The sequence below is a fragment of the Stegodyphus dumicola genome, chromosome 5 (assembly GCF_044657685.1).
Source record: "Stegodyphus dumicola isolate Sdum_Otavi_A_Nest chromosome 5, ASM4465768v1".
NCBI lineage: Eukaryota > Metazoa > Arthropoda > Arachnida > Araneae > Eresidae > Stegodyphus > Stegodyphus dumicola.
Genome location: NC_140772.1, coordinates 229988846 through 230016139, shown reverse-complemented (window position 1 = coordinate 230016139; position 27294 = coordinate 229988846). Strand labels below are relative to the sequence as shown.

General features: G+C 30.6%; 1 protein-coding gene across 3 annotated transcripts in view; it reads right to left on the bottom strand.

Moving 5' to 3' along the window:
• The window catches only part of LOC118182710 (E3 ubiquitin-protein ligase UHRF1-like), an 81346-nt gene that overhangs the window by 6657 nt on the left and 47395 nt on the right, over positions 1 to 27294 (bottom strand). For all 3 annotated transcript variants that reach the window (XM_085817759.1, XM_035352096.2, XM_085817760.1), the window contains 6 exons: positions 27001 to 27107; positions 22129 to 22288; positions 18977 to 19114; positions 16268 to 16346; positions 9894 to 10033; positions 2499 to 2597 (listed from right to left, as the gene is read on the bottom strand). In XM_085817759.1, coding sequence (XP_085673885.1) covers positions 2499 to 2597; positions 9894 to 10033; positions 16268 to 16346; positions 18977 to 19114; positions 22129 to 22288; positions 27001 to 27107 — 723 coding nt within the window. The remainder of the gene's footprint in view (positions 1 to 2498; positions 2598 to 9893; positions 10034 to 16267; positions 16347 to 18976; positions 19115 to 22128; positions 22289 to 27000; positions 27108 to 27294) is intronic.

The window sequence follows — 27294 nt, the reverse complement described above, 5'->3', positions numbered from 1 at the left end:
GATTTCTGATTGCTCTTTGTCATTCGCAGTGGCAATCTGTGATGGCTCTATATGGATAGACTTCCATATTCATAAAATATGCTAATTTATACTGAGAACGATAGTGACCCAGACTAGAGAGAAATGACAAATAAGGAAAATTGAGGACCTTTTGCAAATTTTGCCTGAAATTAAGGTCTTCCATGGACATAACTGATGCTGTGGGTAATTTATCACCCCTACAAAAACTGCACTCTTTCTTTTGTGTATGCAATCCTTAGTTGACAAAACAAATGCCCAAACCATTCACGCTTTAAAAAACTGATCAACAATAATCTGATATTTCAATGGCATTTTGACACAAAATTGAAATTTTCTGAAGTGACATGCCAGTTTTTTTCCATATTTCGATTCTACGACTCAAATTATGCCTAAATATTAAATTTTGTAAAATTTGGTGTGAAATTTATGGAGAAATTCAAACTTTTATCTTGCTACATTTTTTTCAGTTTGCACCAAGAATAATTCACTTGGTGAACTTCTTAATTTATAGCAACCTATTTTCCTCTTCTTTTTTTCATTGTAAACGAGCAGAAAAAAAGGCCAACATTCATTATTTAAAATAATTTTAACATAGTGCGTAAACCACATTCGGCATTATTATCACTTATAATAAGTATGGCAAATTTTAAAATGCGCCAATATGTAAATTCATCTATATCTTAGGAAATTTTGGATTAAAAAACTCTAATTTTTTGCAGGTATGCTTGGAAATACATCTAATTTAACATGATGTTAAAAAGTTTGTAGGTTATAATACAAAATGTTTTTCGAAAAATTTATAAAAATCATTTAAAAATAAAATATAAAAAATGAATGAATTTTATTTGGAATTAACTTAAATTTCAAATTCTGTAAGAAGGAATCAAGTAAGTTTAGTAAAAAAAAAAAAAAAAGAGGAATTAATCAATATACATCAAATTCAATTAACATATAGGAGCTAAAATTTTGAGAGCTAATTTTTCAAAAATTACTCTTGCGATTTTTACAAAACTGGGCAGTTTGGTATAATATGAATCGTAGAATCAAAATATGGAAAAAAATTGACATGCTATTTCAGAAAAAGTCTGATTTTGTATCAAAATACCTACATTAGAACAATGATATATATAAATCTAATACATATCCTAAGTCGTACTTTCGAGACATGAAAAATGAAGTTGAATTTCGTCAATTGGCCCAGTAGAACGGGAGATATAGAACTGTCACCTTTTTTCTTTTTGTACAAAACACTTTAAAATACATCCTCAGATTTTTTTTTTTTTTTTTTTTTTTAAAACCAGAAAAGGTAATATTATTTTCAGTTAACATATAAAAATCATGTAATGGCAAAAATAACTAACATATGAAATCAAGTGGTGGCAAGATCATGCTGAACATGATTTTCATGTATCTTTCGCTCACCCTCATGCTTGTTTCTCAGTACATTGGTATTTAAAAAACTTTGAATTAAATATATCTGTCACTGATTAACAAACTGAATAATAATTTCCCTTAAATAATTTAAATCTTTTTTTACTTTAAATTTTACTTTTTTTTATAATGTAGCCGATTAATATAGATTAAAATACATTTAACTAAGAATATATCCAATGGATAATTTTTATGAATATTTGCAGCTTTGCTGTAATAAATAAAAGATGTTTCTAGCACCACATATCACAATATTAATAAAAATCTCTCTTAATTGAATGTTTTTTTAATTTAAAAAATATTTTGAAAGCTTTTTGAAAAAATAAGCTTTTTTTTTTTTTTTTTTTTTTTTTTTAAATAAATTTTTCAAGTTGCATTTTCCCCTTTCAATTTTTAAAAATGCCTTCCAGATGGAAAAGTGGTTATTAACTCTGACTGCTATACTGAAGGGCTTGGCTTTGAATACTGAAGAAGGAATGGATGTTTGTGAATGTATGGTACCTTTGCAGCATGGGGGCACTCTAACAATATGGCATGTTGAAAGTTCTCTTGTGTGGTTTGGTGGTAGGAGAGGGACGAGAGACCATCTGACCTCCCACGTCCCTTAGTATGGAATGGAAAGTAGAAGTCCAACCTCTTTGAGACCCTGGCAACCATTTTACCATGAAATATAGAGTCAAAAACAACAACAGTTATTAAAAATACATATTAAAGATTTTATAGAATGTATTTATTTGCCATTAATAGAAAAAGGATGAAATAGGCGAAGCTTTCTAACCCCGAAACCCTTATATTCAAGGGCTTTTTGTTTAAACTGAAGTGCCATATGTTAAATTAAAAAACAGCAGAGGAAAAAAAAAAAAAAAAAAAAAAACACCGCATCCAACTAAGAAACAGTTTTTATAGAAGAACCATTTTATCAGAACTGAAACTTCTTAAATACATTGCAATGCATAAATAAGCATTAAGTGCCCCCTCCAAAAAATGAAAACTGATTAGTTACAAATGTATATTAATGAAAAATATCAAACATATAATGCACTTACTTTACATATATTATGAGAACATGCAGTAGTTACAGGTTTAAAAACTAATTCTTGGCAACATATACACAAGAAAGCATCTTCCACACTTTTCAAAAATTTCTGCAGAAAAAAATAAAAATTCAATAAATAATAAAAATAAAAATTCAAAAAGCACTTGATAAACATAAAAACTTGTGCATGATCAACATTTTAAAAAAATCAATGATTTCACTTGTATGTAAAATTTAATTGGTAAGTCTTAGAATTTTAAAATTAAAAATATACCATAAAATCACACATACAAGTATTAGCCTAAAAGAAAGATCAAATGCTTATAAATCACAAAGTGTTTGTTTTTATTAAGAAGAATTCAATACTTTTTCATACAGGAAGCCTTTTCCCCATGATGCGATTGATAGCATCAGATCATGCGAGAGCTATTGACAATCAGCTGAAAAATATGGGCTTAGATAGAGAAAACTTTTTATATGTTTGAATATGCAAAAGACAAAAAATCTGTTACTGTTGTACAAAGTTAATTTAGAGCATGGTATTTTAAAAGCCATTCACAAGACAATCTATGATTGCAACAAGAAATTTTAGGAAACTGATAATCTGTGCAAGAGTTTTGAAAGCCCATTTGTATCAGAAAAAATACAGAATTGTGTTCATGTGAGAGAGGCCGACAACGTATGAAATGATTCATATGTCACACATTTCCTAGGCATTCTATCGAACTCCAAATGACAAGTATGAAATACATTTCCAATTCATTTCAAAGAACCAAACTAATAACTAATAGTTAATAAATGATGTAAAAAGGACAAAATGACTTTTAAGAAGGAACCACGAGACTACTGGCGGCTGAATTGCTAGGATGTGATGTTTGTAGGAAACAAAATGTATGCTGTTAAAGAAAGCGTCAGTACTATACAGTATTATGTCACAGATGCTGAGTTATTTCACACACTTCATATAAACTCATTTGAATACTGGACACGGATGATGTGGCAGAATGTTGAAAGAACTTTCAACCAAATACAAAAACGTTACACGTAATAAATATTGAACTGTACAACCACCTTTGTGAACCCTGACAGAAAAAACAAAAAGGTATTAAAAAGGGCATTATTGTGAAACTTATGATTGTTTCTGAATTTAATTTTTGTTGTCAGGTTAATCTTACTGATTCCCAGTCTCAGCCAGGTAGAAAGTACAACAAATTTATTATGTTGCATCAAGATCATCTGACTGTTTTCTTTCTAACATATTTTGAATAACGGTTTTTTAGTTTTTTAACGGCACCCTTTCATTATTTTTTCAAAATAATATTTGTATTTTTGAGGAATAAATGTCTGTTAAATAATGACCTATCATAGGCCATTTTTTTCATACTTTGCCTAAAGAGCATTTGTCATTCTATAGAATGCCTAAATATCATGTAAATCATGTATCATCATTTCAAAAGAAATTAAGGCCTATAGAAGACATTTAATGAGCTAGTCAGATTTTCTTATATCCTAAACATTTCATTCAAAGGCAATAAATCAGAGCTAGCAAAAAATATTTTATCTTTATTATGTGATATTTAAACACTAGCTCAAAATGTAAATGGCACTGATACATCTAGCCATGATGAAACAAAAACAAAAGTAGAAAGTGAAAATACTTTTTTAATGCAGCGTGATATTTTTTAGAAGAAAAATTACCTCGATTCTTCTATATAATGTGATTATGTTTGTAAAAATATAGTCAATTCAGAATGTTAACATTAAATATTCTGACATTGAAAACACTATTTCAAATTTGACGTTGAAAGCACAGTTACTAATGCAGAATCGCATGCGAATATTGTTCGTCGGGTTGAACATTTTCAGAATACTTCTCAATTATTTAGTTTGTCGGATTTACAAAAAATTATCTTCACCAAAGGATCACTTGGCAGTAATGCTGCATTATTTGTTGAAACAGAACCAGAACTTCATTTATGGCCCAAACTGAGGAAAGCCTTATTTGAAGAATTCTCTTTTGAAATAAATTCTGCTAATATAAGTTTTTTTGGACTCACCGAATATTTCAGGAAGTTTATGCCAAAATAATCCATTAATGCTAAACTCTTGAAAAAAGACCAAAGGTTTAAATTTGACAAGGAGGAAATTTCTTTCAATTGGTTGAAGTCATTATTAACTGAAAAGCCTTTCTTAGGAATCTAATTCCAGTTATGAGTCTGAATTGCATATTAATGCTAGCTTAGAGGGATATGGAGAAATTTTAATACAGACGTTTCCAAAAGATAACAGTTTCCACTGGTACTTTTCCATTTTGCCAGCGCAGGCGATGATGTCACCAGTAATGGTACAGCTGATGCCAAACAGAATATTCTCGCTGGTAATCTTTTATGCCCCACTTTCAAAATAAGTCGCAGCCATTTCTTATCAGATTAATTGTTTCTTTCAATACTGGCATACAATTACATAGAATTTTTGCCAGATAGTTCAATTTTATGCCCTAAGGCCATTTGCGGTAATTAAGTCAATTAGGATGCAATCACACCACTCACCCAAAGGCAAAAAAGGCAAAGTCAAGGGTTAATTTCATCCATTCTAATGAGAATGCACTAGCGAAGTAAAGCACTGCAGTTTTACATAATTTCTGAGTAAGCTATTCGTACGAACTGAATTTTTGCATTTAAATTTATAATCAAAATTATGATTTAACTTGAAATTAATGTAGATAATTAGTGAGAGAATTAGATTTTTGTAACGTAGTTTACGTGAAATGAGATCACTTGGGGTCAAGTGATTTGAACCAGTGAATCAGGATGTTGAATAATGAAAGCATAGTAAATTCTTAAATTAATGTCTTTTTACAAATTTATTGTCTTTATTTACTGGCTTTTTTACAAAATTTTAAAATGCTTCTGCCTTCAAAATAAAAAATTCTTAGAACTAACATTCGTTAACATTTTTTATTTGTGTACATTGTATGTTGTCGCCAATAAAGTCTGCTTGGCGAGATTTGCGCCGGCGAAATGGAAAAGTACCTATTCACTCTACCTATTTACGTAAGAAAACTACAGATGCTTAAAGAAATATTCTAGTTAAGAACTTGAAGCTACATTGAAAAGATTATGTCAAACATGACTTATCAACTCATACTGCTTGTTGGGCTTTATTACCACAGGAATTTAATTATGTGATTGAGTATCACTATGACACGAGGATGGCTCATGTTGATGCCCTAAGTAGATTTTCCATTAATATTTTTTTGTGTTTCAGTTGATAATATCTTACCAAAGTTGAAATCAACACGGAATAAGTATAATGAAATAAAAATAATTAAAGTATTACTTAAAATTTCTAATTATAAAGATTATTGTGCTGGAAATTTTGTTTAAATTTGTTGATAGTAAAGAGATAGTGGTTGTTCCTAAAAGTATGACAAACAGAAATCATAAGAAGTGCCCATAAGAAAGCTCATTCAGGAGTTAAAATACACTGAGAAAAGCATCAAAGAGTATTGTTTTATCCCTAAACTCAGACACAAAAATAGAAAATATCATAGCCAAATTGCATTCATTGTATTCTAGCGAATTATAAGAAAGGAGAGAAAGAAGGTGTCCTACATCCATTGCACAAAGAAGATGGGCCATTAAAAACATATCATTTATCTCACCACTGACCTTTGGAACGTACACATAAAAATTATAAGCACATCTTAGTAATTATTGAAACATTTACTAAATTTTTATGGATTTGTCCTACAAAGTCCACAATATATGCTTGAAGTTGGAGATACAAAAGGCTGCATTTGGCAGTCCTTCCCAAATAATCTCGAACAGAGGTACAGAATACACCTCCAGTGAATTGGCCAATTACTGTTCTAAAGAGAACATTAAGCACAATTTGATTACTGCTGGCCTCTCAGCTAACGGTCAAGTCAAACGCATCCACCACACTATCATATCAGTTCTTTCAATGTCATCTTTAGAAAATACGGCTCAGTGGTACAAACATACAAGTGAACTGCAGCAGGCTATTAAATCGACATACAAACAAAGTATAGATATCACACTCTTTGAATTGCTCTTTGGTACAAAGATGAATGTTGAAGATACTGATAAGTTGACTGAAATGATCAAAGCTGAATTTCAAGCAAATTTTGAAGCTAAAAGAGATAAACTTAGAAAACATGCGAAGCAACTGATACTTAAAATTCAAGTAGAAAACATATAATTACATAGAGAACAAAGTTCTCACAAAGTCGAAGATTTGGAAGCTATAAAAAGAATGCAGTTTGGGCCGCATTTGAAACTAAAACCAAAGTATCTTGGATCATACAGAATAACTAAATTTAAAAGGAAACACATAGGACACAGTCAAAGAAGGAAGTAACGACAGTCCCAACTATATGACGACGTTCATTGAGTTTCTAAAATGATAAAATACGTGCTAAAGCCACTATAGAGAAAGGAAGATTGAAGAAGAAAAAGAAACGTAAATTGTATTTTTTTAGCAACGATGAAATGAAAGAAGCTTAATTACAAAAGGAAAGAAGTTCACTGACGAAAGGAAAAATGCCTTTAGAAGAATGACAAAATGCCTAAAGTCAAAGAAAATGTGGTTAAAGATGTTAACTACTTTTTCTATGGCAAATGAAGCTTGAAAATGATTTCGCTCATTTTTGAAGCTGAAATATGATCAAAGACTCTAAAAACATTTAGCCTTTATTTTTATTATCTTCTCTGTTTTGATTTTTTTTTTTTTTTTTTTTTTTTTTTTTTTTTTTAAGTCCAAAGGGATTTGAATCCCGAAGGACTATTAGTTTCATTTTGGCATTTTGCGTCGGACGGATAAATGTCGGTTCACTTTTCAAACTGTTGCCATAAAATGTTAGAGTCCTGCATTATATTTGAAGAAATTAAATAATGAAAATCTGCATAAATGTATGTATATTTCTCACATTGTCATAAAATAACGGTACATAGAGTCATCAAATTTTGAATAACGTAATCCTCCAACGAATATGAGCATGTGGAAGACCAAATTTGAAATTTGTTTTATGATCGATTTCCTATTTTTTAAAACTTTGACGAATTTTTGATTAACAACTCAAGGATTTCAAAGCGAGCAATGGCAACGTTGTGCAGAAAAAACATTTTTATCTCCAGTATCGGAAATTCTAAAGATATGCTCGTTTTAAAACTATTTTGCGATATTGCTGTTGCACTGGATCTTATGGTTTAAGTGCGAGGAACATGATATTTAATAAAGAAAGGTAACACACAAAATGTTAAAAAACGCCCCTTTGGACGTAATTTAAAATCTGAAACATTTCAGTTTTTTTTTTTTTTTTTTGTTTTTTGTTTGTTGTTGTTGTTGTTGTTGTTTCAGTGTTGCCTTGAGAACCAGATGAATCTAGGAAGGCTGAGAGAATGTGGTGTCAGTGTTGAATGCCAGATGTGCATCATGAAAATTCTCTCTGACATGTTCAGTTGGCAGTTGGAATTGAGACATGTTGAATAACAGACCATAATGGATTAAAAGACGTAAACCATATTATTTCAAATTAAAGAGGCAAACTGAGTTTATTGTATTAGTGAAAATGTGTATGCACTTTAATGTAATTAAACGTGTTGTCCTATAAAGAAGCTTTATACATGTTTCTATTATCTACAAGAGAGTAGTACTACATATATATGTTACTGTAAAAGCCCAAAGTCTGGTAAAACCTAGCTTTTACCAAAGTAACTTAGTAAAAGTCTATAATATGATTCCATTTCAAAGAAGTGTACTACAAAGATGTGCTTATGCAAATCAGTTGATCTATTTTGTCATTCAAAATGCCATAACAGTCAAGCTTGTTGTAACATGTTGTAAGAAGTATTAAAGAAAAAACATATTACATTTTTCTTAATTTTTTTTAATTAAAATTTTTATTTTTTTCTCTCAGCCATCAATTTAATTTTTTTAACTATTGCCAAAATTATTATTAAAATCTCTTCAGTAGTTATCGAGAGAGTTGTGAATTAGTTTAGCTTTTTCACATGGGATCCTATTTGTGAAATGGCATAAATATTTCATTTTTTTAAATTTTTATTTCTTGTAACTCTTTGAAAAACAACTGTAAGACAGTTTTGGGACACACTGTATAAAATATATCTGTGAATGGAAAATCCTATCGTAAGTAAACCCTCGTTTCGGGCTTTTGCTGGAAGGCATTGGTAACTCCTAGGTTTTATCACAAAGGCTTGGCAAAAGGCTGAAATGGAATCATATTAAAGCATACTTCAGACTTTTAACAAGCCACTATGGTAAAAGTTAGGTTTTACCAGACTTTGGGTTTTTTACCATTACATATACAGTTAAAAGTCTTTAATCCGGACTCGTTGGGACTTCGGCGATTCAGGATTATCGTTTTTTCCAGATTAGAGATCATCAGTTTAAATCTGGTAAGATGGCATGCAGAAATTATAAAATTAAAAATATGAAACTGTAATTTATGAAATAAAGAGCAATTATGTTCTAAAGGGTATCAAAATTTACAAAAAAAAAAAAAAAGCTTAATATTTATTTGTTTACTTTATTAAACATTTCTTTCAACGTGCGCATGCGTAAAGCATACATTACGCATAGTCGAAATTAGAAAATTGCAACCAGAAAACTATTTGATGTGTATTCGTGATATTTATAATGACGAGGAATTTGATTTAAATCCTATCAAAGGCGGAGTACAAAGAGATGAAATACTACATTTAGTAAGGAATTATAAGCCGAATAAAATAAAAACATCTGCCCTGAAGATAAGGATAGTGCTGACAGATCAACTTCCAGTTCATTGCCCCCCCCCCCCGTCCGCAGAGCAGCGTGAAATTGATAAACAGATTTCGGAATGGTTAGAGAAACAAAGGATATGCCTTATCCATTTTTTGCAGCAATTCCACTTTTTGTTTGATGGACATCGAAACATGCTTTCGCTTTGTAGATCCTTTGGCAGCCCCAGAATTGGAAATTCTTTTTGGCATAATCGAAAGTTCAAGCTTACTTTTATAAAATTGCTCTAACAGTCTGCAAAACAATAATAAGCCATATCCAATTAGAAGATTAAGGAACAACACAATCTGCAACATTAACTGAAATAGATAATTTTAGCTTAGCTTATACTGTCCGTTATACATTAAACGCGCATTATGCACATGCGTAAACGCATTACGTGTTTACGCATGCGCAGAAAGTTTGTAGTTTTGAGGTCCAGATTAAAGATTTTTGACTGTATATAAATGTACACAATCTTTTTTCATGTTATTTTAGAAAACATATGAATGACATTAACTGTATACCATAGAAAAATAAGTCTGTCAAAATACATTAATTTCAGTTTGAAAAAATAATTACATACTAAGCTAATATATTTTACCTGTGACCCTTCAGTTACATTCTCTAAACATTCTTGCCATATCTTTTCATTTGCACTATCTTCTTGAATTAATTCTTGCACTTCGTCTGGTACCTGATAAAGAATTTTCTGCTTTTTCTTTGGTTCAGAAGTTTCACCATCTAAAGAAAATAATTCAAAACAAATTAATTACAATAAGATATTTTCGTAGTCACTCGCGACTTTGGCAAGAAGCACGTTTGGTTGTCTCTATTTCTCGCAGGTAATATTTTCATAGATGATTTAAAAAAAATGCACACTGTAAAAAATAAAATGTTATATGGAAACACAAAAACGTATAAATAGATGACATTTCCAGTTTTACAGCCAGCAGATAATCTTCAGCTATTGCTTTCAGAATTTTTTTAAACAATCTTTTCTTTTTACCTGCTGAATCTTCTGTCAAAAAAATTCAGCAATATAAATCTAAAGGCAGCATCTTGCAGTTCCTTTCTGTTTCTTGTTTCTACATTTGAATGAACCCCAAAGTTATTCAACATGTTGCATATGGATGCCATTTTCCAAGTCTACCAAATTACAGTTGTGGTTCACTTCTCAATGCTCATATCTGACTTCTTTCAGTTCATGAATGCTGTGTCTCATCTCACATCAGAAAAAATGGTACTTTCTTCTTTGGTGTGTTTTTGCATATTTACCATCAACATCATTGTGCTTTTTGCCTGAAATGGTCACCAGAAAAGTTTCCTTTGTTACACGGCAAATTTCTACATAAGTCTATTCGTGTGAGAGCAGTTAAAAAGCTTGTTCTTTTTATGTCTCATAATTAGGCTCTCATCTATTTTGATGATGAATTTACTGTCACTTTATTATTTTTTGTAACATTCTTCCTTTTTCATGGAATGCATGCACACTTATAGGTGATAATTACACCAATTGATAGTCATGTGCGAGGATAATTCCTGTTCTTTTTCACAGAATCTGATTAACATACATTTCTTTGCTCAACAATAAACAAAATGAATAGCTACTGTAAAGCAGATATAGCTATCTGCAAATCAGTTTTCAACTAGCATTCTAATATCTGGTGTGTAGTTTTTGATGCTGCATTTCCATAAAATTTACTCTTTTAGCAAATATAATCTCACAAAATGAAAATTTTCACATTCTCTGTTGTTGGGAAAAATGACAAATTTCAAATGGGAAAATCAATGTTTTTTTTTTTTTTTTTTTTTTTTTTTTTTTTTTTTTTTTTTTACAACTAGTGAACTCTATAGTCCTGTCATGATTTGTTGTGACAAAGCAATGAATGAGAAAATAACACTGATAATAAAAATGACAGTTAATTCTAAAAATATAAATCTACATGTATTAAAATAAATACAACAATTCTACGGTAACTTAGCAGTTACTTCAATGCTGGTGCTGAGATATCTGCTAGCAGGTGGATCATTAAATATTCTCTATATAATGTCAGCATTAGCAGCTGAAAAATCTATTTACGTATCCTATTAACAGCAATCAATTGAGACAAATGTCTTATCTAAGCAGCACTGCACCATCACTGGATCTTCACAAACTGGCACTCCTGATCAAATCAATAGCAGTACAAACTGCTTCTTACCTGGACCACCGGTGTGTTTGGAGAACTCTTCTTACTAATGTGAGCTACATGCAGATAACAGCCAACCATCTGCCCCACTTTCATGCCAACTGCATGCTGTCCATATCTACATTCAACAGATTTTGCTCACTATTTTGATAATGGATACTTTCAATAACTTAGTGAGACTCCATTACAACCACTGCTGGCTGAAATTGCCTAGAGGAACACACAAAAATTTCAGTCTTTATTGAACTTAAGAGTCTCAATACTTGCACAGAGTCAAGCAACTATGACAGGTTTGCCACTCAAATAAGAGAATGAAATACCAAGATTCTTCCAGTTTTTCCAGGTGTGTTTCAAGAAAATTCCAGGCTATCCACATAGTGTGCGTTGGCTGCACTAAGGGTAAATTAATTATGGTGCCATTTATAAACGCAATTCCAATTACATATGACTTACACACACACACATATATATAATCCCTAAAGCATTACTTTTATAACTATAATAGGAGTTGTTTTCTCCACTGAGAATTGAAATTAGAGTCTAACTAATTGGGATTAAAAAAATGTCTTTTTTGCAGACATTTTGCAGCTGAAAGAAGAAAGAAATCTATTTAATGCTATTTTTAAATAAATTCAAATATTTTATATTTATTTAACAGCACACATAAGTAAAACGTATGTGTACTAAATTTCGTAACGATATGTCATATTACTGCTAGAATCAGTTTTGTCTGAAATTTGAAAATATTATTAACTAATAATAAATAAATTTAGAAAGAAGGAGACACATTAAATGATGCAAATAACATTAAAATATTGCACTGCAAAATATCGACGGTATTTTGGCAAATATTAAATGATTAGCCTAGATGATTGATTATAATTATTTTCTTTTTTTATTTTACTGCAAAATGACAAATAAGGCATTTAAGAAAGAAGAAAAGTTTTAAGAGATTTTGTTTTATACAAGAATGGGAGGAATTTACTTTCACCAACGTGCACTGCACATGCGAATCTGCGGATTTTCAAGGTCACTGGAAACTTGACCTGCCATTCTAAAAGACAATCTGACTGGTGCTGCAAAAACTGGCTCTACACCAGCTGTCCGAATGATGCTCACACGAGACATGATTTGCCGACAAAGTTATCGTTTCCAATGTTGGCGCGAAAATCACTTTTTTGGGGATTGCCGTATGAAATTCCCTGACTTGTCCAGATTTTGACTAAAATATTTAAATTCCCCGATTTTCCCTTGACATTGAAATTTCAAATTTAATTAATATATTAACACTTCGTCATGAGTATGTATGAACTTTAAAGATAAATAATCTTCTATTTTTGCTTACAATAGTTAGAGTTACATTTATGGAGAGTTGGACCAATAAAGCCATTTGAATGTGTCCTGAATTTTATTTTTATTTATTTATTTATTATTATATAAAGGTAACTGATGCCGTAGTGGCACAATCATTTATGATAAGTAACCATTTACATCAGAAGCCAGAAGCCTCTGCTGTTGGTTAGGAAATTAAGATGATGATAAAGGCACTTTCACAAAAATGCAAATTATTTATTCAAACAAATCACACATTCTGTAAGAACAGAACATTCTGTAAGTGGACTGACAGAAAAATTTATATACACACTGTTCAAAAGGTACAGAAAAAGATTCAGTGGGAGGTTAAAAAAAATGTATCATATAATCATAAAGAAACATTTATTGTAACATTTGCACATATTGTAAATGAAATCAAAGGAAGAAATCTCATTTTAAGCGCTGCATGCAATCAAACACAATACATCCTCAAGTTATTTGGGAAATGATTATGCGCTTGGAAAAGACTAAAAATTAAGCCCTAAACATGATATAAAGTATAAATTGGTTTTTGAACAAATTACTGATATTGTGATGGCTGTTATTAAGCAGTCCATAGCACATTATCTTCATCCCTATAATAAAATATGCAGTACCTTGATATTGTTGCGTGCGTACGGGTTCGTTATGAAATGAATGCACAAGTCCGATGAAAAATGAACAAAAATTTATTATTATCACAACAAAAATGCTTAAATTTTCTCAAATTATCATGCAGTATTACAATATCTCACAGTAGTTTTCTTTTAACTACTCAAATGTCCAATAGAACGTAATTCAAAACAGCTAAAGAACGCTAATCCGCGAATTCGCTACAATCCACAACAGTAGTTTTCTAAACAACAACAAACTAAGCAACTACTACAAACTGAGATGTTTTCCTCCTTTTATAAGATTTTAAAATCACGCGCTAGAATTTTCCAGTACTTTCTCGAAATCAAAAAGAGATATTTATTTATTTAATGCACGCGCTCTTGTATTTTCAATTTTCCGGCTTAGCTTTCTTTTAATATTCGTCACGCGCTACACTGCGCGAGAAATAAAACCATTTAATTTATAATTGAACTAACATTAGCTTTTTAAATACCAAATTCGTAACAATATTTAGATACCTTATGAAAGACTGTAAAAAGTGTTGTGAGAGTTAGCGCATTTTTTTGCTGTACAAATTCAACCAAAACAACTGTATGGTATTGACACAAACTAGATCTTATCACCTTATTCAATAAAATCTCACTTAGCAACTACTTTCTTAAGATGAACATCTATGAAAATGATGAGTATTTCAAAGAATAAAATTAAATAATAATACTGAACATTATAGATAATCATACTGATTATCATATCATATTGGTTTATTGTTATATGCTTTGAAATTCTAAAATAAATTTGAATTCCCTTTTAACTACTTTTGAGATCTGTACAGATTAATTTTTAAAATGAAAGTGAAGAAATGTTTTGTTTCAGATTATTAATTAGATTTCAACATATATAGTATATCTATAATAAACAGTATCACAAAAGCATTCGCTTTTAAATTTATTTCCTTGCTTACAGAAAACTATGCATATTCTCCAAGCGCACCACAGCTTTCTGCTATACACACTATCTTTAGACTTTTATTCAAAAACATGTTCAACCTATGGTGCACAATTGTTTAAAAATTAGAAGAATTTTCAAACTGAACCAAACCTCATATTATAAAAATTCTTATTAGCATGATACCAACTGATTTATATCCCTAAGGCATCAAAGATAGAACATTTAGAAGCTTAGTTTGCACGTTCTGGCATGTCTGAAGAGCAAACTCTAATGCACACAGGCAAATGAAAAGATAATTTAATAATACATTAAGCAAGTTTTAAAGATGATTTCATGCAAACCTTCACTTTGCTCTAGCCTAATACAAATACATTAATATACAGAAAATAGAACATTTTTGTAAGTATCATCATGCACATATTTACTGACCTGTAAAAAAAAATATATTTATTTTTAATCAAAGGTACATTTTAGTGAATAAAAAATATTTTTGTTTAGTAAATAAAATACACCGCTGGCAATTAAAACTGCTATCCCAGTAGAGAAAGGAAATAGCTGACTTTATTTATTGTACATATAATAGTATAATGAAAGGAAGGCATGATTAAATTTGCAACTGTTGCGGTATACAGAATGCAAAATTCAGTACAAAGAGCTGCCACCTCTGGCAACAACAATGGCTGTAATCTGGGCACAGAAATGAATTGAGCTTGGATACAGACATTTCATTCAATAAAACCTTCAACTCTATACCAGAATTCATCAGTCGTAGGCTGACAACTCATGACCAGATGTTTTGAATGGCTGACATATCTGGAGAAAATGCTGGCTAATGCAAAAGTCAAACATCCTCTCTATGAGGAACATCAAGCAGAACAGCTCAAGCAATATACAGTTGTGCATTACCTTGTTGAAAGATAGTGTTACAGAGATTTCAAAGGTAAAGCACAGCCACAGATTTTAACATAATAGAAATGCAATGGTAGCTGTCTATATTACTGGATATGCAAACAAGAGGTAACCATTATGTGTCCCTAATGACAACCCCCATCAGGATACCAGGCAGTGGACCCATATGATAACAATGAACGCAAGCTGGCTATGTCTGTTCTTGGTGCCTTCAGACACTGATTCACCTATCATGACAATGGGATTCATCTGAAAAGGAGTCATGTTGGCATCTGTGGGTTCAGTGGCACTGTTTATCATACCACCATAGAAAAGGCTTGTCTCTCCACAACAATTCGAAGTGTGTTGACAGTTTGTGAAGCTTCATATGTGATTGCAATGTCTACGCGGACACCTGTCACCCTGCACATGAGCTAAGTTCCTGACTCACGGAATGCGACATGGTAGTAAGATTCCACAAAGTGTAGAGGACAATATATCTATCCTTTTAAGTGTTAGTAGCCCAGGCTGCATGGCGTTCAGTATGGCCCTCGTGAACCCATCAATTTCATACTCTCTGATCATCACAGAATTCCAGTTGACATGAGCAGCAATGTCGCAATCCTGCTGCAGCTTCAGATATATGTGCTGAAGTCCAACAAATGTTGGAAGGAGTTTCTTTCAAGGTTCTTTACATGAGGCATAGCATGATCTTTATACATAAACAACTAATGCTCAAATGCAATTTCCAAATGAGGAACCCACTGTGCAATCTTCTTATTTATATACAGCATAAATGCCATTACTCACAGGAATTCCAATCACCTGCATATCCTAGCATGTAGCACCTTATATGCAAATTTCCCATTTATTATATGTAGCCTTCACATTGTAGCAATTTTAATGGCCAGTAGTGTAAATCTGATTGATGTGGTTACTTGAAACACATTTTGTATCAAAATAAATACCAGACTAGACTTACTAGACTTTCTTTTATTTTTTTTCTTTTCAGTATCATTTGAGGCTTTCTCTTCTAAAGACTCAAGATAACCATCTGGATACTAGTAAAGCAAAAATAAAGGACAGAGTGAATAAATAGAAAAACATTCTGAAAATATAGAATGAATTTCCAACATGAAAAAATGGCAATAATTGAGGAGTATGCTACAAATAAATGAAAAACTCCTACATATATTAAAAGAAATTTAATTCACAATTAAGTGGCAATCTTATTATTCATTAAAATGATTTCATGAAACAAAAGCCTATCAAATGCAGGATTGTGTATAAGGAACTGAACATCAAACAGCACATATTTGTACTTGGATACAATATGAATTCACATTAATAAAAAAGAAATCATCGCTGAAAAGAGATTCTAATACATTTTATCAAATGTGGAGAAATAAATATATTAATAAATAAAACTGGGTACTCTCTTACATAAAACAAAACACTTTTTTTTTTTTAAATGCTTGGCATTATTTTAATAGTTACACAGTCAAATTTAGAGAAGATCATAATAGAAATCAATCCAAAATGACTGATCCAACTTCAAACGACTATCGTTAAATTTTATAAATATGTATTATCAAGTAATACATGAAATGAAAACTATTCAAGTTTTCTTTTAAGTGTTTCATATAGCTTTCTTTTGTCACAGTCAACAACATGATAAATTCCAACCATATTTGCTTTATCGTATTTTGTTTTGTTTGTGAAAAAATAAATGAATACATAAATAAAACTAGGTACTGATCCAATTTCAAATGACTATCTTTAAAACTTATAATGTGAACTGTCTGGACTAAAATGAAATGAAAATTATTGAAGTTTTCTTTTAAATGTTCTACATAACTTCTTTTTCTTACAGTAACATCAACAAGATTATTAATTCCAGTAATACTTGCTTGATTGTACTTTGCTTTGTTTCTGTATTCATAGTAGTAATGTAGTTTTTCATGTAGGCTTGCATTCAAATATGCTATAAGCACTATATTCTTAATATACTTCCCAAGAAAAAAGTCACATAGAAGTCGCTTTCTAGTAGTGGCCTAGGACTGAACAACAATAAATTATTTGAATTACAGTGAAGCACACAAGAGATATCTATCTAAGGGGAGATGCACCTTCATTGATGACTTTTTTTAGGGAAACTAGCTCTGGTCAGAGATTATACATGGAAAAACCATGATGCAACAAGTTACCATAACTCAAACTCAGGTTGAACTACTAATTTTCAGTAATTTTACTGCTCAGCTGATCGTAGGCTGATGACCTAGAAAAACAGCTACGGAATATCAACTCATCCTCCATTTATAGACATCATTAAAAGTGAAATTGAAAAGGATTACCCACTGATTCATCGAAAAATATAACACATAAAATGCCATTTGGAAGCAGTTCACATTTCCCCAAAATGCAGCTTTTTGCAGACTGGAATATAGTAGTACCTTCTTTTAATGATAGTTTAAGACTAGGAAGTTTCCTTATTCATTTGATGTAAACTAAGTTGAGGCAAAAGGGCAAACAGGGTGAATCTGAACAGGAGGGCAAAACTTTAGGAGGTGATAGAAGGCAACTATATGAGCAATATTCGTCACAGAATGTATAGTCGGTGGGCGAAGAGTGAGCCGCAAGGCGGCATTGTAAATAAACAGCATGAAAAGGGGCAGTCCTCTCACCCAATGGTATTTTCTACTGTGGATTGCCGAGAGGACTGTTGTTTACACGAACCACAAAATTTCCTGGGCTATGGATTGGTTGAGGTGGTCCCATAGCTTGGCCATTAAGATCATCAGATCTCTCATGTTTGTACTTTTCCCGTGGGGCCATATAAAAAGCCTAATCTACAAGTGCTCCATTGAAACCAATATGGATCTAGTTGCCAGAATCACCATTGTTACTGGTGATATTCGGGAAATGCCTGATGTCTTCGCAAATGTACGTTGATCCCTATCCGGCAGGCGTGAAAGCCTGCATTACAGTTAGCGAAAGGTCTTTTGAGCAATTTCTATGAGCATGTTCTGTTAATAAAATGTTTTCTGAAGTATCTCCTCTCATTCTTGTGTTAATTCTTCCAATACGACAGTGGCAAACTACCCTCTAACTTCTCACCGCTTGCTTTCCGACCATACATTCTGTGATGAATACTCTGTGATGTGACCATACATTCTGTGATGATAATTCTGTGATGAATCATATAGCTGCCTTCTAGCACCCCTACAGCTTTGCCCTCTTGTTCAGATTCACCCTGTATATTAAGTTTATGCAATTTATAATTATGCTGAAATTAAATATGATCAATAGCTTTGAACAGTTTTGTAAATCTGAATTATTTTATATAAATCTGAATAATTTCAAATGGCCTGTACTTTCATGCAGGTTATATTTTTTACGTTATTTTTTCTCAATTTGGGTACATTTTTTAATATTAAAAAAGCTAAATTATTCTTGTTAATAAAATAGTGCATTTATTTACTATGCATAGCATTGCTGCACTGCATACTCAGTTTTATGAATTTTCCTATGCCAGCATAAAATATATTTTATAATAAACAAGTTTTAGAAATGATGAATAGAACTTCACAGTATATAAGTTACTGAATTAAGTAGCTTGAAATGTCCATAATAATACACAACTAAAATGCATTTATATCAATGTTCATTAAAACGTTTGTGTAATACTTACCTGCATAGTCAAACCTAATTCTTCGATTCGCTTTTCCCCAGCTTTAGTCCAAGGTGCTGGAATTGGGTCGTCCCGTCTTAATAAATACCTCCAAACTAGATATCCAGATTTTCCTTTCTCTGGCCAATACTTCACTACCTAAAAAAGAAAGAAACCTCTCCAATTAAATGAATAATAGATATTGTTATTAAATATAAATCTGTCCACTCTAAAATAAATGCATTTCAAATAACATGAATTTGCAAAGGGTAAAACGAGTGGGTTCTTTCTCATAAATAACATTGATTTTGAATCATTCAACATTTTTAATATGAATTTTTTTTTTCATACAGAGGCTGCAATTCAGTTGAACAATTTGGCTGAAAATGTAACTTTCAGATTTGGGAAATCATAATATGCCAGATGAGAAAAAAAAACATTTCCTAATGAATGAAATTTCTGTAATTTTTATAACTGAAGACTGGCTGGTAAATCTGCAAATTTATTGAGATGGGATTTTGGAGCAGAATTGCTATTCAAAAGAAATTACACCAGTTAAAGTTTACAAATTTACATATTATTTAGGCAGAATAAATAATTCTTTATACATATGGGTGACAGACATAACTCCTAGGTTTCAAATCTAAACAACAACAAAAGATATTATGTAAAATTTTATTTCACAGTTTGAAGGAACAAAGTTGATCATTTTATTTCCACACCTGACTAAGAAAGAACTTTGTGGATGGTGCCACAGTGCATGTAGCAAGCATGTCAATGAACATGTTACATGAAATATTTCCTGGGCATCTGATCTCACTCTAAGGGTGTCATTCCATACCCAGATCATTACTTCGATCTTGCATCTTTCTTTTTCCTTTAAGTAGGGTACATAAAGACAACGTTTACTAAGGATGGCCGAAGAAAAACAATGAACTGAAATGTTATCAGACAGGAAATTGAGATTGTGACACTGCCTCAATTACTCATTATAATCTGTCACTTTAAAACAGGCACTTCACTGTTATTGCCAGCTCCCTGTTGCAATCGTAACTGGTGTTGTCTTCACCATGTAGCACTTATTTCCTCTGCCTGATTTGAGACTGCAATTGAAGTCAGCCTTCATTCGTGTGCTTTTCACAAAATGATGCTTCCTAAACAGAAATGAAATGTGTGAGTGGGGGAGGGAACTAAGCAACTCAACCTTTTTTTTCTTAGGAGTTGTCATCACAGTTAAAAGTCAAATCAGGCAGCAGAAAAAAATCTTGAAGTTCTTATTTTAAAATGACAAATTGGAGTAAGGTGTTGCAGAGCCTCTTAGCAAGACTTCATAAATGCATATACTGTACAAGCCAGTATTTGGATGATATTTTCAAAACAAAGTGAATTGCATCACACAGAATGGTGTATTGTTGCAAATTGTTAATTTTGATAAATATTGTATACATATTGTTCATTGTAAATGTGCAACAAAATAATACATTTTGGTATTTGCAAATTAACAAAATGACATAATTATTTTCTTTCACATTTTTCCCTCTCTCTCTCACATATCTATCTCTCTATATATTAATTGTAATTTTTTAAATTTAAATTTGGGTTTTAATTTTTTTACACTTAGGAATAATTCTTTGGTTTTATTGACTTTTCAAAGTGACAGTAAGTTTTTGAATAAAAAGTTTTTTAGTTTCAAAATTCTTTGCTTTGTAGCATTATTTCACCTTTTGGAAGATGGCTAGTTCAACTAGAGTTTTTAGTTTTGCCAAAGAAGCCAAACTGGTAGCCCTTGGTGTTTCAGATTGTAACTGAATTTCTAATGACTTTTTCATTGTCAAACTAGTGTTTGATTAGAGGTTCTCACAAATTTTTGTCTTAAGATTATTTTGAAATTTTCACTATATGATTTTAAGTTTTTCTGCATGTTAAGGGAAAATTTTCATTTTAATTTAAGATTCTTTTTAGATGAGAAAAATCCTTTTAAATTGGAAGATATTGTTAATGATTTTACTTCATATTTTTGCAATTTCCCTTTGCTTTATTGAGGACCAGAATTTTTAGGCAAACTATTCAGATTAAAAAATATATTGAAATGGGTCATCAGCTAATTCTGGATAGAGAAAAACAGAGGATTTTGCTTTGGAAGGGGAACTGTAATTGAGTTCAACATGCCTCCTCCTGATAATGTCTTTCAAAGTGTCCAACATGCCTCAGAGTTGATTGGATTCTTCTTCTTTCTTGAACTTTTATATTCCTCTTTGGTTTTTATGGTGATGGTTTACTTTAATTTTTACATTTAAAAATATTCTTATTCTACATTTATAGGATTTTATGAAGTTCATTTGTATTTCAATTTTTCGTCTTCGTGAAAAATTGGTTTTAAATTTCTTTCTTTACACATCGACTGATCAATTTTCAGCGGCATAATGCGAAAAAATTGAGAGGATTATAAATTTTCCTTTTAAAAATTTATTTATTTGTATCTATCTATACATATATATGTGTGTGTGTGTGTAATAAAAACAAAATTAGATGTACTGATGTAACACTGAGACGTAGAAACACAGAAAATACTGATTACGCAGATACTTGATGGTTTAGATTATAGATCCATAGTGAAAAATAAGAATTTGATTTCTTAGTTTGCTAATACGTTGATTTGTAATATTTAAGAAACTTCCCCATTATGCTAATACATTGAGTTTGTAATATTTAAAAAACTTCCCTATTGAGGCAGATTAAATTCCATTTTTATTTAAGTCTACATTTGTGGCCTTAGAGTTTAGGTTCCAAATTAACAATAAGTCTAATTAACTATTAAAGCTATGTCATCAGCATTGTGCAAGCAAGCTCTGTGACATATATTAATCTAGAAATAACTTAGTCCAGAAATGTCACTAATTTTTTTAGAATGAAGAGGAAATAACCAAGTTGAAAAAGAGGAATTAAAAAAAAGGGGGGGACATACAACCTCGTGGATTAGTTCAATTTATGATTATTTTAAGAGGTTTTATGGTCAAAAATAACTGTTGTTGATTTTTATGGTTACAGCCAGCATCAGAAAAATTAAATAATTAGCTCTTCTATTGTTAATAACTAGCTTCCAGTGGTAACTCTTTCAGTTAACAGAAATGAGAATTTTATTAGAAAAATGACAATGTAAATTTTTCAAATACCTTATAAATGCCATCATAGCGATTACCCTCTTCTGGGCAATATTTTGAATGCTTTCGCCCTTTGCAGTTTCTAACAACTCTCACGGGTTTTCCCTCCTTCCACTTCTTTGATTCTGCACCATCCTTACTCAAGGGTGCATTACAATTTATTGCAAGAGCTCTGAAATAAAAAAGTAAAAGATAAAAAAATCAGTTAACGTTGTATAATAAAGTCAGAAGAAAAAATTTAGTGTTTGCTAAATTCCTTTTAAATTTACAACTTCCAATTAAGATGTAAATTTTATTCTCTGAGCCAATATATTTTAGAAACTGAAGAAAATTAGGGACAGCTAAGTTTTGAAGCCTGAAGTCAAATAGATTGCATAAGATATAATATATATATCAAAATTATTATAGCCCCACATTATTTTATACATATATGCAACATTTACTTACAAAATTTAAAAGATAAATAAATCATCATTTGTAATTTTCCTGCTCTTGGCTTCCTCAGTAATTAATTTCTGTTATTTGCTCTGCTGATTATGTTTCTTAAATTAAAATTGTTGATATTTCTGAGCACTTATTTGTAACTTTATTTGCTTGAGAAACTGCAATTTAAAATGAACAAAAATCAATGAAAAATTGGCCTTAAAAATGAGAAATTTAAAAGAGAAAATTTTGAATTGTGTGTAATATATATATAAATTGCAATTCAACAAGAAAAATTTAAGCCTTTGAGTATGCAAATCTAGTGTAAATGCAGCTGAAATTGTTTGCATTTAATTTCTCAAAAATTAATTATTATACTATCCGGGAAAGTGCAATATGCTTGTGTGAAGGAGTATTATAGCTAGTAAAAATATTTAGCAAACAAAAGTACAGGAAAAAAAAAAAAAAAAAATAACATTAAAACATTAAATAGAAATTAAAATTAAACAAAATAAAATTTAATTTTCAAATTAAGAATAAAAAACAATGAATGGACATGGTTCATGTTTATGCAGAACTCAAATGGCCTTCTGACATGTTTTATTGGTTAAGAAAAATTGGTGCATAACAAGAAATCAAATTTGGAAAGACATTTAATAACTAAACATGCATCATTTGGCAATAAATGTCCAGCCACTGACGCAACAAAAAAAGCAGTTGAAAAACCTCAGAAAAGTCAAGAAAAATCAATATCTGTATTTAATTATTAGGTGCAATCTTGCAACAATGTTAATATTGCCAAGTTTTATTTTTAGTCAAGAGATTGCTCAGAGAGACAAACTATACACAGATGGTGATTACAATAAGGTTGTTTTATAAATGTGACATGAAACTATTTGGGATTTTAAGAATAAGGCTGAAAATCTTAAAAGAATTAGAGTTACTACTGTCAGCTAAAACAGTAAAAGATAGAACAGTTAAAATATCTTTGAATATAACCAATCAATAAATCAAAGATCTTAAACTGGTTTCACCTTTAATAATAGCTGTTGATGAATCTTGTGATATGAATGGCACAGCGCAAGTTTAACTTTTTGCCCAATTAATTTCATCTATGGATCCTAATAAAGAACTTTTAGGATTATTGCCAGCAAAAGGTCAAACAAGTGGCAAAGATATTACAAATGCTGTAATTGAATGCATGGAGAAACATCATATTCCATTGGTAAAACTAGTTCAATTTCAACAGGGCAAAAAGTATGACTGGAATAGGAAAAGGTTTTGTTTCTATTTTGAAAGAAAAAATTAATCATGTAGTACTTGATTATAACTGCAGCATTCCTCAAGAAGCACTTTGCAAGATGAAGAAATTTCCAATGTTATAAATATTGTTAATACAAATTGTACCTTAAGCTATTTATCACTGGCAACTTAAAGAATTTTTATTTTAAATGGAGAATAAATATGCAGATCTTCTGCTACATAATAAGGTACACTGGGTCTCAAGAGAAAACATTTTGCTTCCTTATTATTAGAAAATAAAACATTTCCCTTTGAGAAGGGTGTTATATATCATGAACTAAAGGATGACCAATGGATCCAAAAATTTTATTTCATGGTGGACATTATGTCTCATCTCTTTACTCAATATTTTGAAAGAGAAGCCTTAATTCCTTTTCCAAGTCTGCTGAAACATTGACAAGAAAATAATTCAGTAACTGATATTTACTATTTCAATACAACAGTTTTGAGGGAAACATTTCTACAGAGGTTTTAGGAATACAGAAATAGCATAGGGACTTTAGCCTTGTTACAAAATGATTTTGAACAAGAATGAACAGAATTGTGATGATGTAACTTTTTACAATGTGCTTATGTAACATAATTGAATATTTTCCCCTTTAATTTTTATTTAAGCATAGCACACTTATTTTTTTATGCTGATACTTTTCAAATGCAATCACCGGAGTTTAATAATAATAATAAAAAGGGCAAGGAAATATGGAGCACCAAATCTGAATGTTTTAATGCTGACATTAAAAAAAAAAAAAAAATTGGAGAAAAATAGATGCAAACTTACTTCACAGCAAAACTGTTCTGCTTTGAAAGACCTGGTAAAGGCAGACATAATAATTTTTAGCACCTGACTCGTATGGTGAGTTCAGAAAACTAGCATTTGCTTTTCTTCCAGTCTTTGGCTCTACATATTCATGTGGACAATCTTTTTAAAACGTGAGCATCATCGAAAGTAAAGTTCATGCTTAAAATGTTTCATGTGATCAGTCTTTCATGACCATTCATGCCCACAAGCGGCTGAGTAATAAAGTCACTGAACACTGGTAGTAATTCTTGGGAACTAGCTGGCTACACAGGTATTTTCCTGGTTTTCCCTACATGTTCTCACAGTACCCTTAAAAGGCAGTTTGTGCCAGTGTCCCTTAGAAAGTACTCCATGAAGGCATCCCTCTCGTGAGGCAGAGAGCTCTGAAGTGCTTTGCCATAACCAAACCAAATTTTCAAGGCTATTCATGAATATTTATTTCAGGAATATTCATATGAACAAGTTTTTCAGGCATGACCTTTATCAAAAATAAGATTCATCAGAAATCATCTCATTGATAAGAAAGGGCCTGGAATACTATTTGAAATTAAAAGCAATCTTCAACTTTAAGATGATTATCCAAAATTATTTGATGGTATAAAATCAACAATGTTTCTATGCAGAATGTTTCGATTTCAGATGTATGACAAGCAAAAAGGTGAATCAAATTACAGATCATATAGATTTATGTTAATGAATAATTGTTTCTTCAATATGTAGGTATTTTATTTAGTGCATAAATGAAATTAAGAATCAAGATTTTCCATGTATTTTGTTATGAAAAAATATCAAAATGTGCAAGTAAAAAGCATAAATAAATTAAAAAAAAAAAAAAAAAAAGAGGTTGCTCATGATTCAGAGGTCTGGATTGGTCATTTCGAATACTAGATGTCTGGGTTTTGAACTTTATATATATACATAGAAAGAGAGAGAGAAAGGAATTGAAAAAATCTTTAAAATGGAAATACTATCTAAAACAAAATAATAATTACGCTTCAACAGCAAAATTACATTGCAATTGAATTACATTAAACACTAAAATTATAACCTTCCAAAGTTTTACAAAAATGCACTAGAAAAATTTGAGAACAAGTAAGAACAATTTTTAGCACTAAAGCAAATTGAAGAAATCAAGCCTAAATGTTGAAATCATTAGAACAGTCAGACTGAATCATTTTTGCTCCTGTAAGAGGATTGGGGGAAAAATTAATTTCAGAATGGAAAATTAAATTATAATAGGTAACCAGATAAATGCTTCTGATGCCATGCAATTTTAAACCACTAAAGCAAGTTATAAACAACTGTATTGAACCATCTCCTACATGTAATCTGAACAACCAAATTAACTAAAGCACTTTCAAAATGTGGGATAAAAGTAAACTGCAAATAAGATGCAAAATTATGGAAGTATATAAATCAAATAAAAATATCAAAATAGACAACAACAAAAACAATGGGGAGTGTCAATTAACTCCTAATGTATAGTTAAAAAATGTTAAATAATGAAAAAAGGATGATTGAGATACTGATGTTTTACTGAGATAATGATTCAGCATATCGTATAAATGTACAGTTCGGCATACTGTTTAATATTCAGAATACTTCCTTTAATGTTCACGTTTAAATCTTATCTAAAGTATTAAGCAAGAAATGGAACAAATTTTGAAAATAAAACACTACTTTAAAACAACTGAAATTTGTAATACAAGATGACCAAAGGAATAAATAAGCTAAAAGTAATTAAAAAAAAAATCTAGCTGTTACCATGGGGGGGGGGAATCCATGTTTTGGAAAATTTATTAATAATCCAGCAAAATATTAGAAAATGCTCAGATTTATAATTATTTCATTAAATAATAAGCATTTAAACACCTTTTTAATTATGATTTTCCTCTTGAAAGAAAGTAAATTTTTATTTGGAAAAAAATATATAAGATAAGAACAACATTAATTACATACAATTCAAAGAAACTTCACACTTTATAGTGTCAATTTAAAGAATTTTAAAATTTTACATTATTTTCAGAAAACTTGTCGAGACTTTTTTGACACACTGTACATATCCTTATTTTCAGTTTCCAGATAATAGAAAGGCACAGAAGCTATATATAAATTTAAAAAAAAAATATATATATGACTGCATTTTTCATAATAATTTATTTCCTTTTCACACTTCCTTGTCATTTATTTTGGTTCATAGAAAAATATCCACATTATGTATACATATTACAGCAATACAGATATAAATTATATTCTTACATACCAGTGTTCAAAGGGAGATATTGAAATACAAATATGTAATTACAACTAAAATGAAAAGATTTCAAAAATTATACTTAATAATATAAATAAGTTTTTACTTGTTCATTCGAGTGAGTGTTTGATCACATGACTGCTCAGCACAACGTTTATTTCCAGATAAATCCCTGCCTCCACTTCCTGTATACTTAAATTCTTCGCCATCATCCTAGAAGATATTTTATTCATTTTTAGATTAAAATAAAAAATTAATCAAAAATAATTTATTCTATTTCGTAAAATACTACATAAAGTTTTGCCCTTAAATATGACTGATTTCAAGTACCCATATAACATCATCAGTAAACATTCTAATTGACTTATTTTTGATTTTCTATAATCATATGAAAATACAT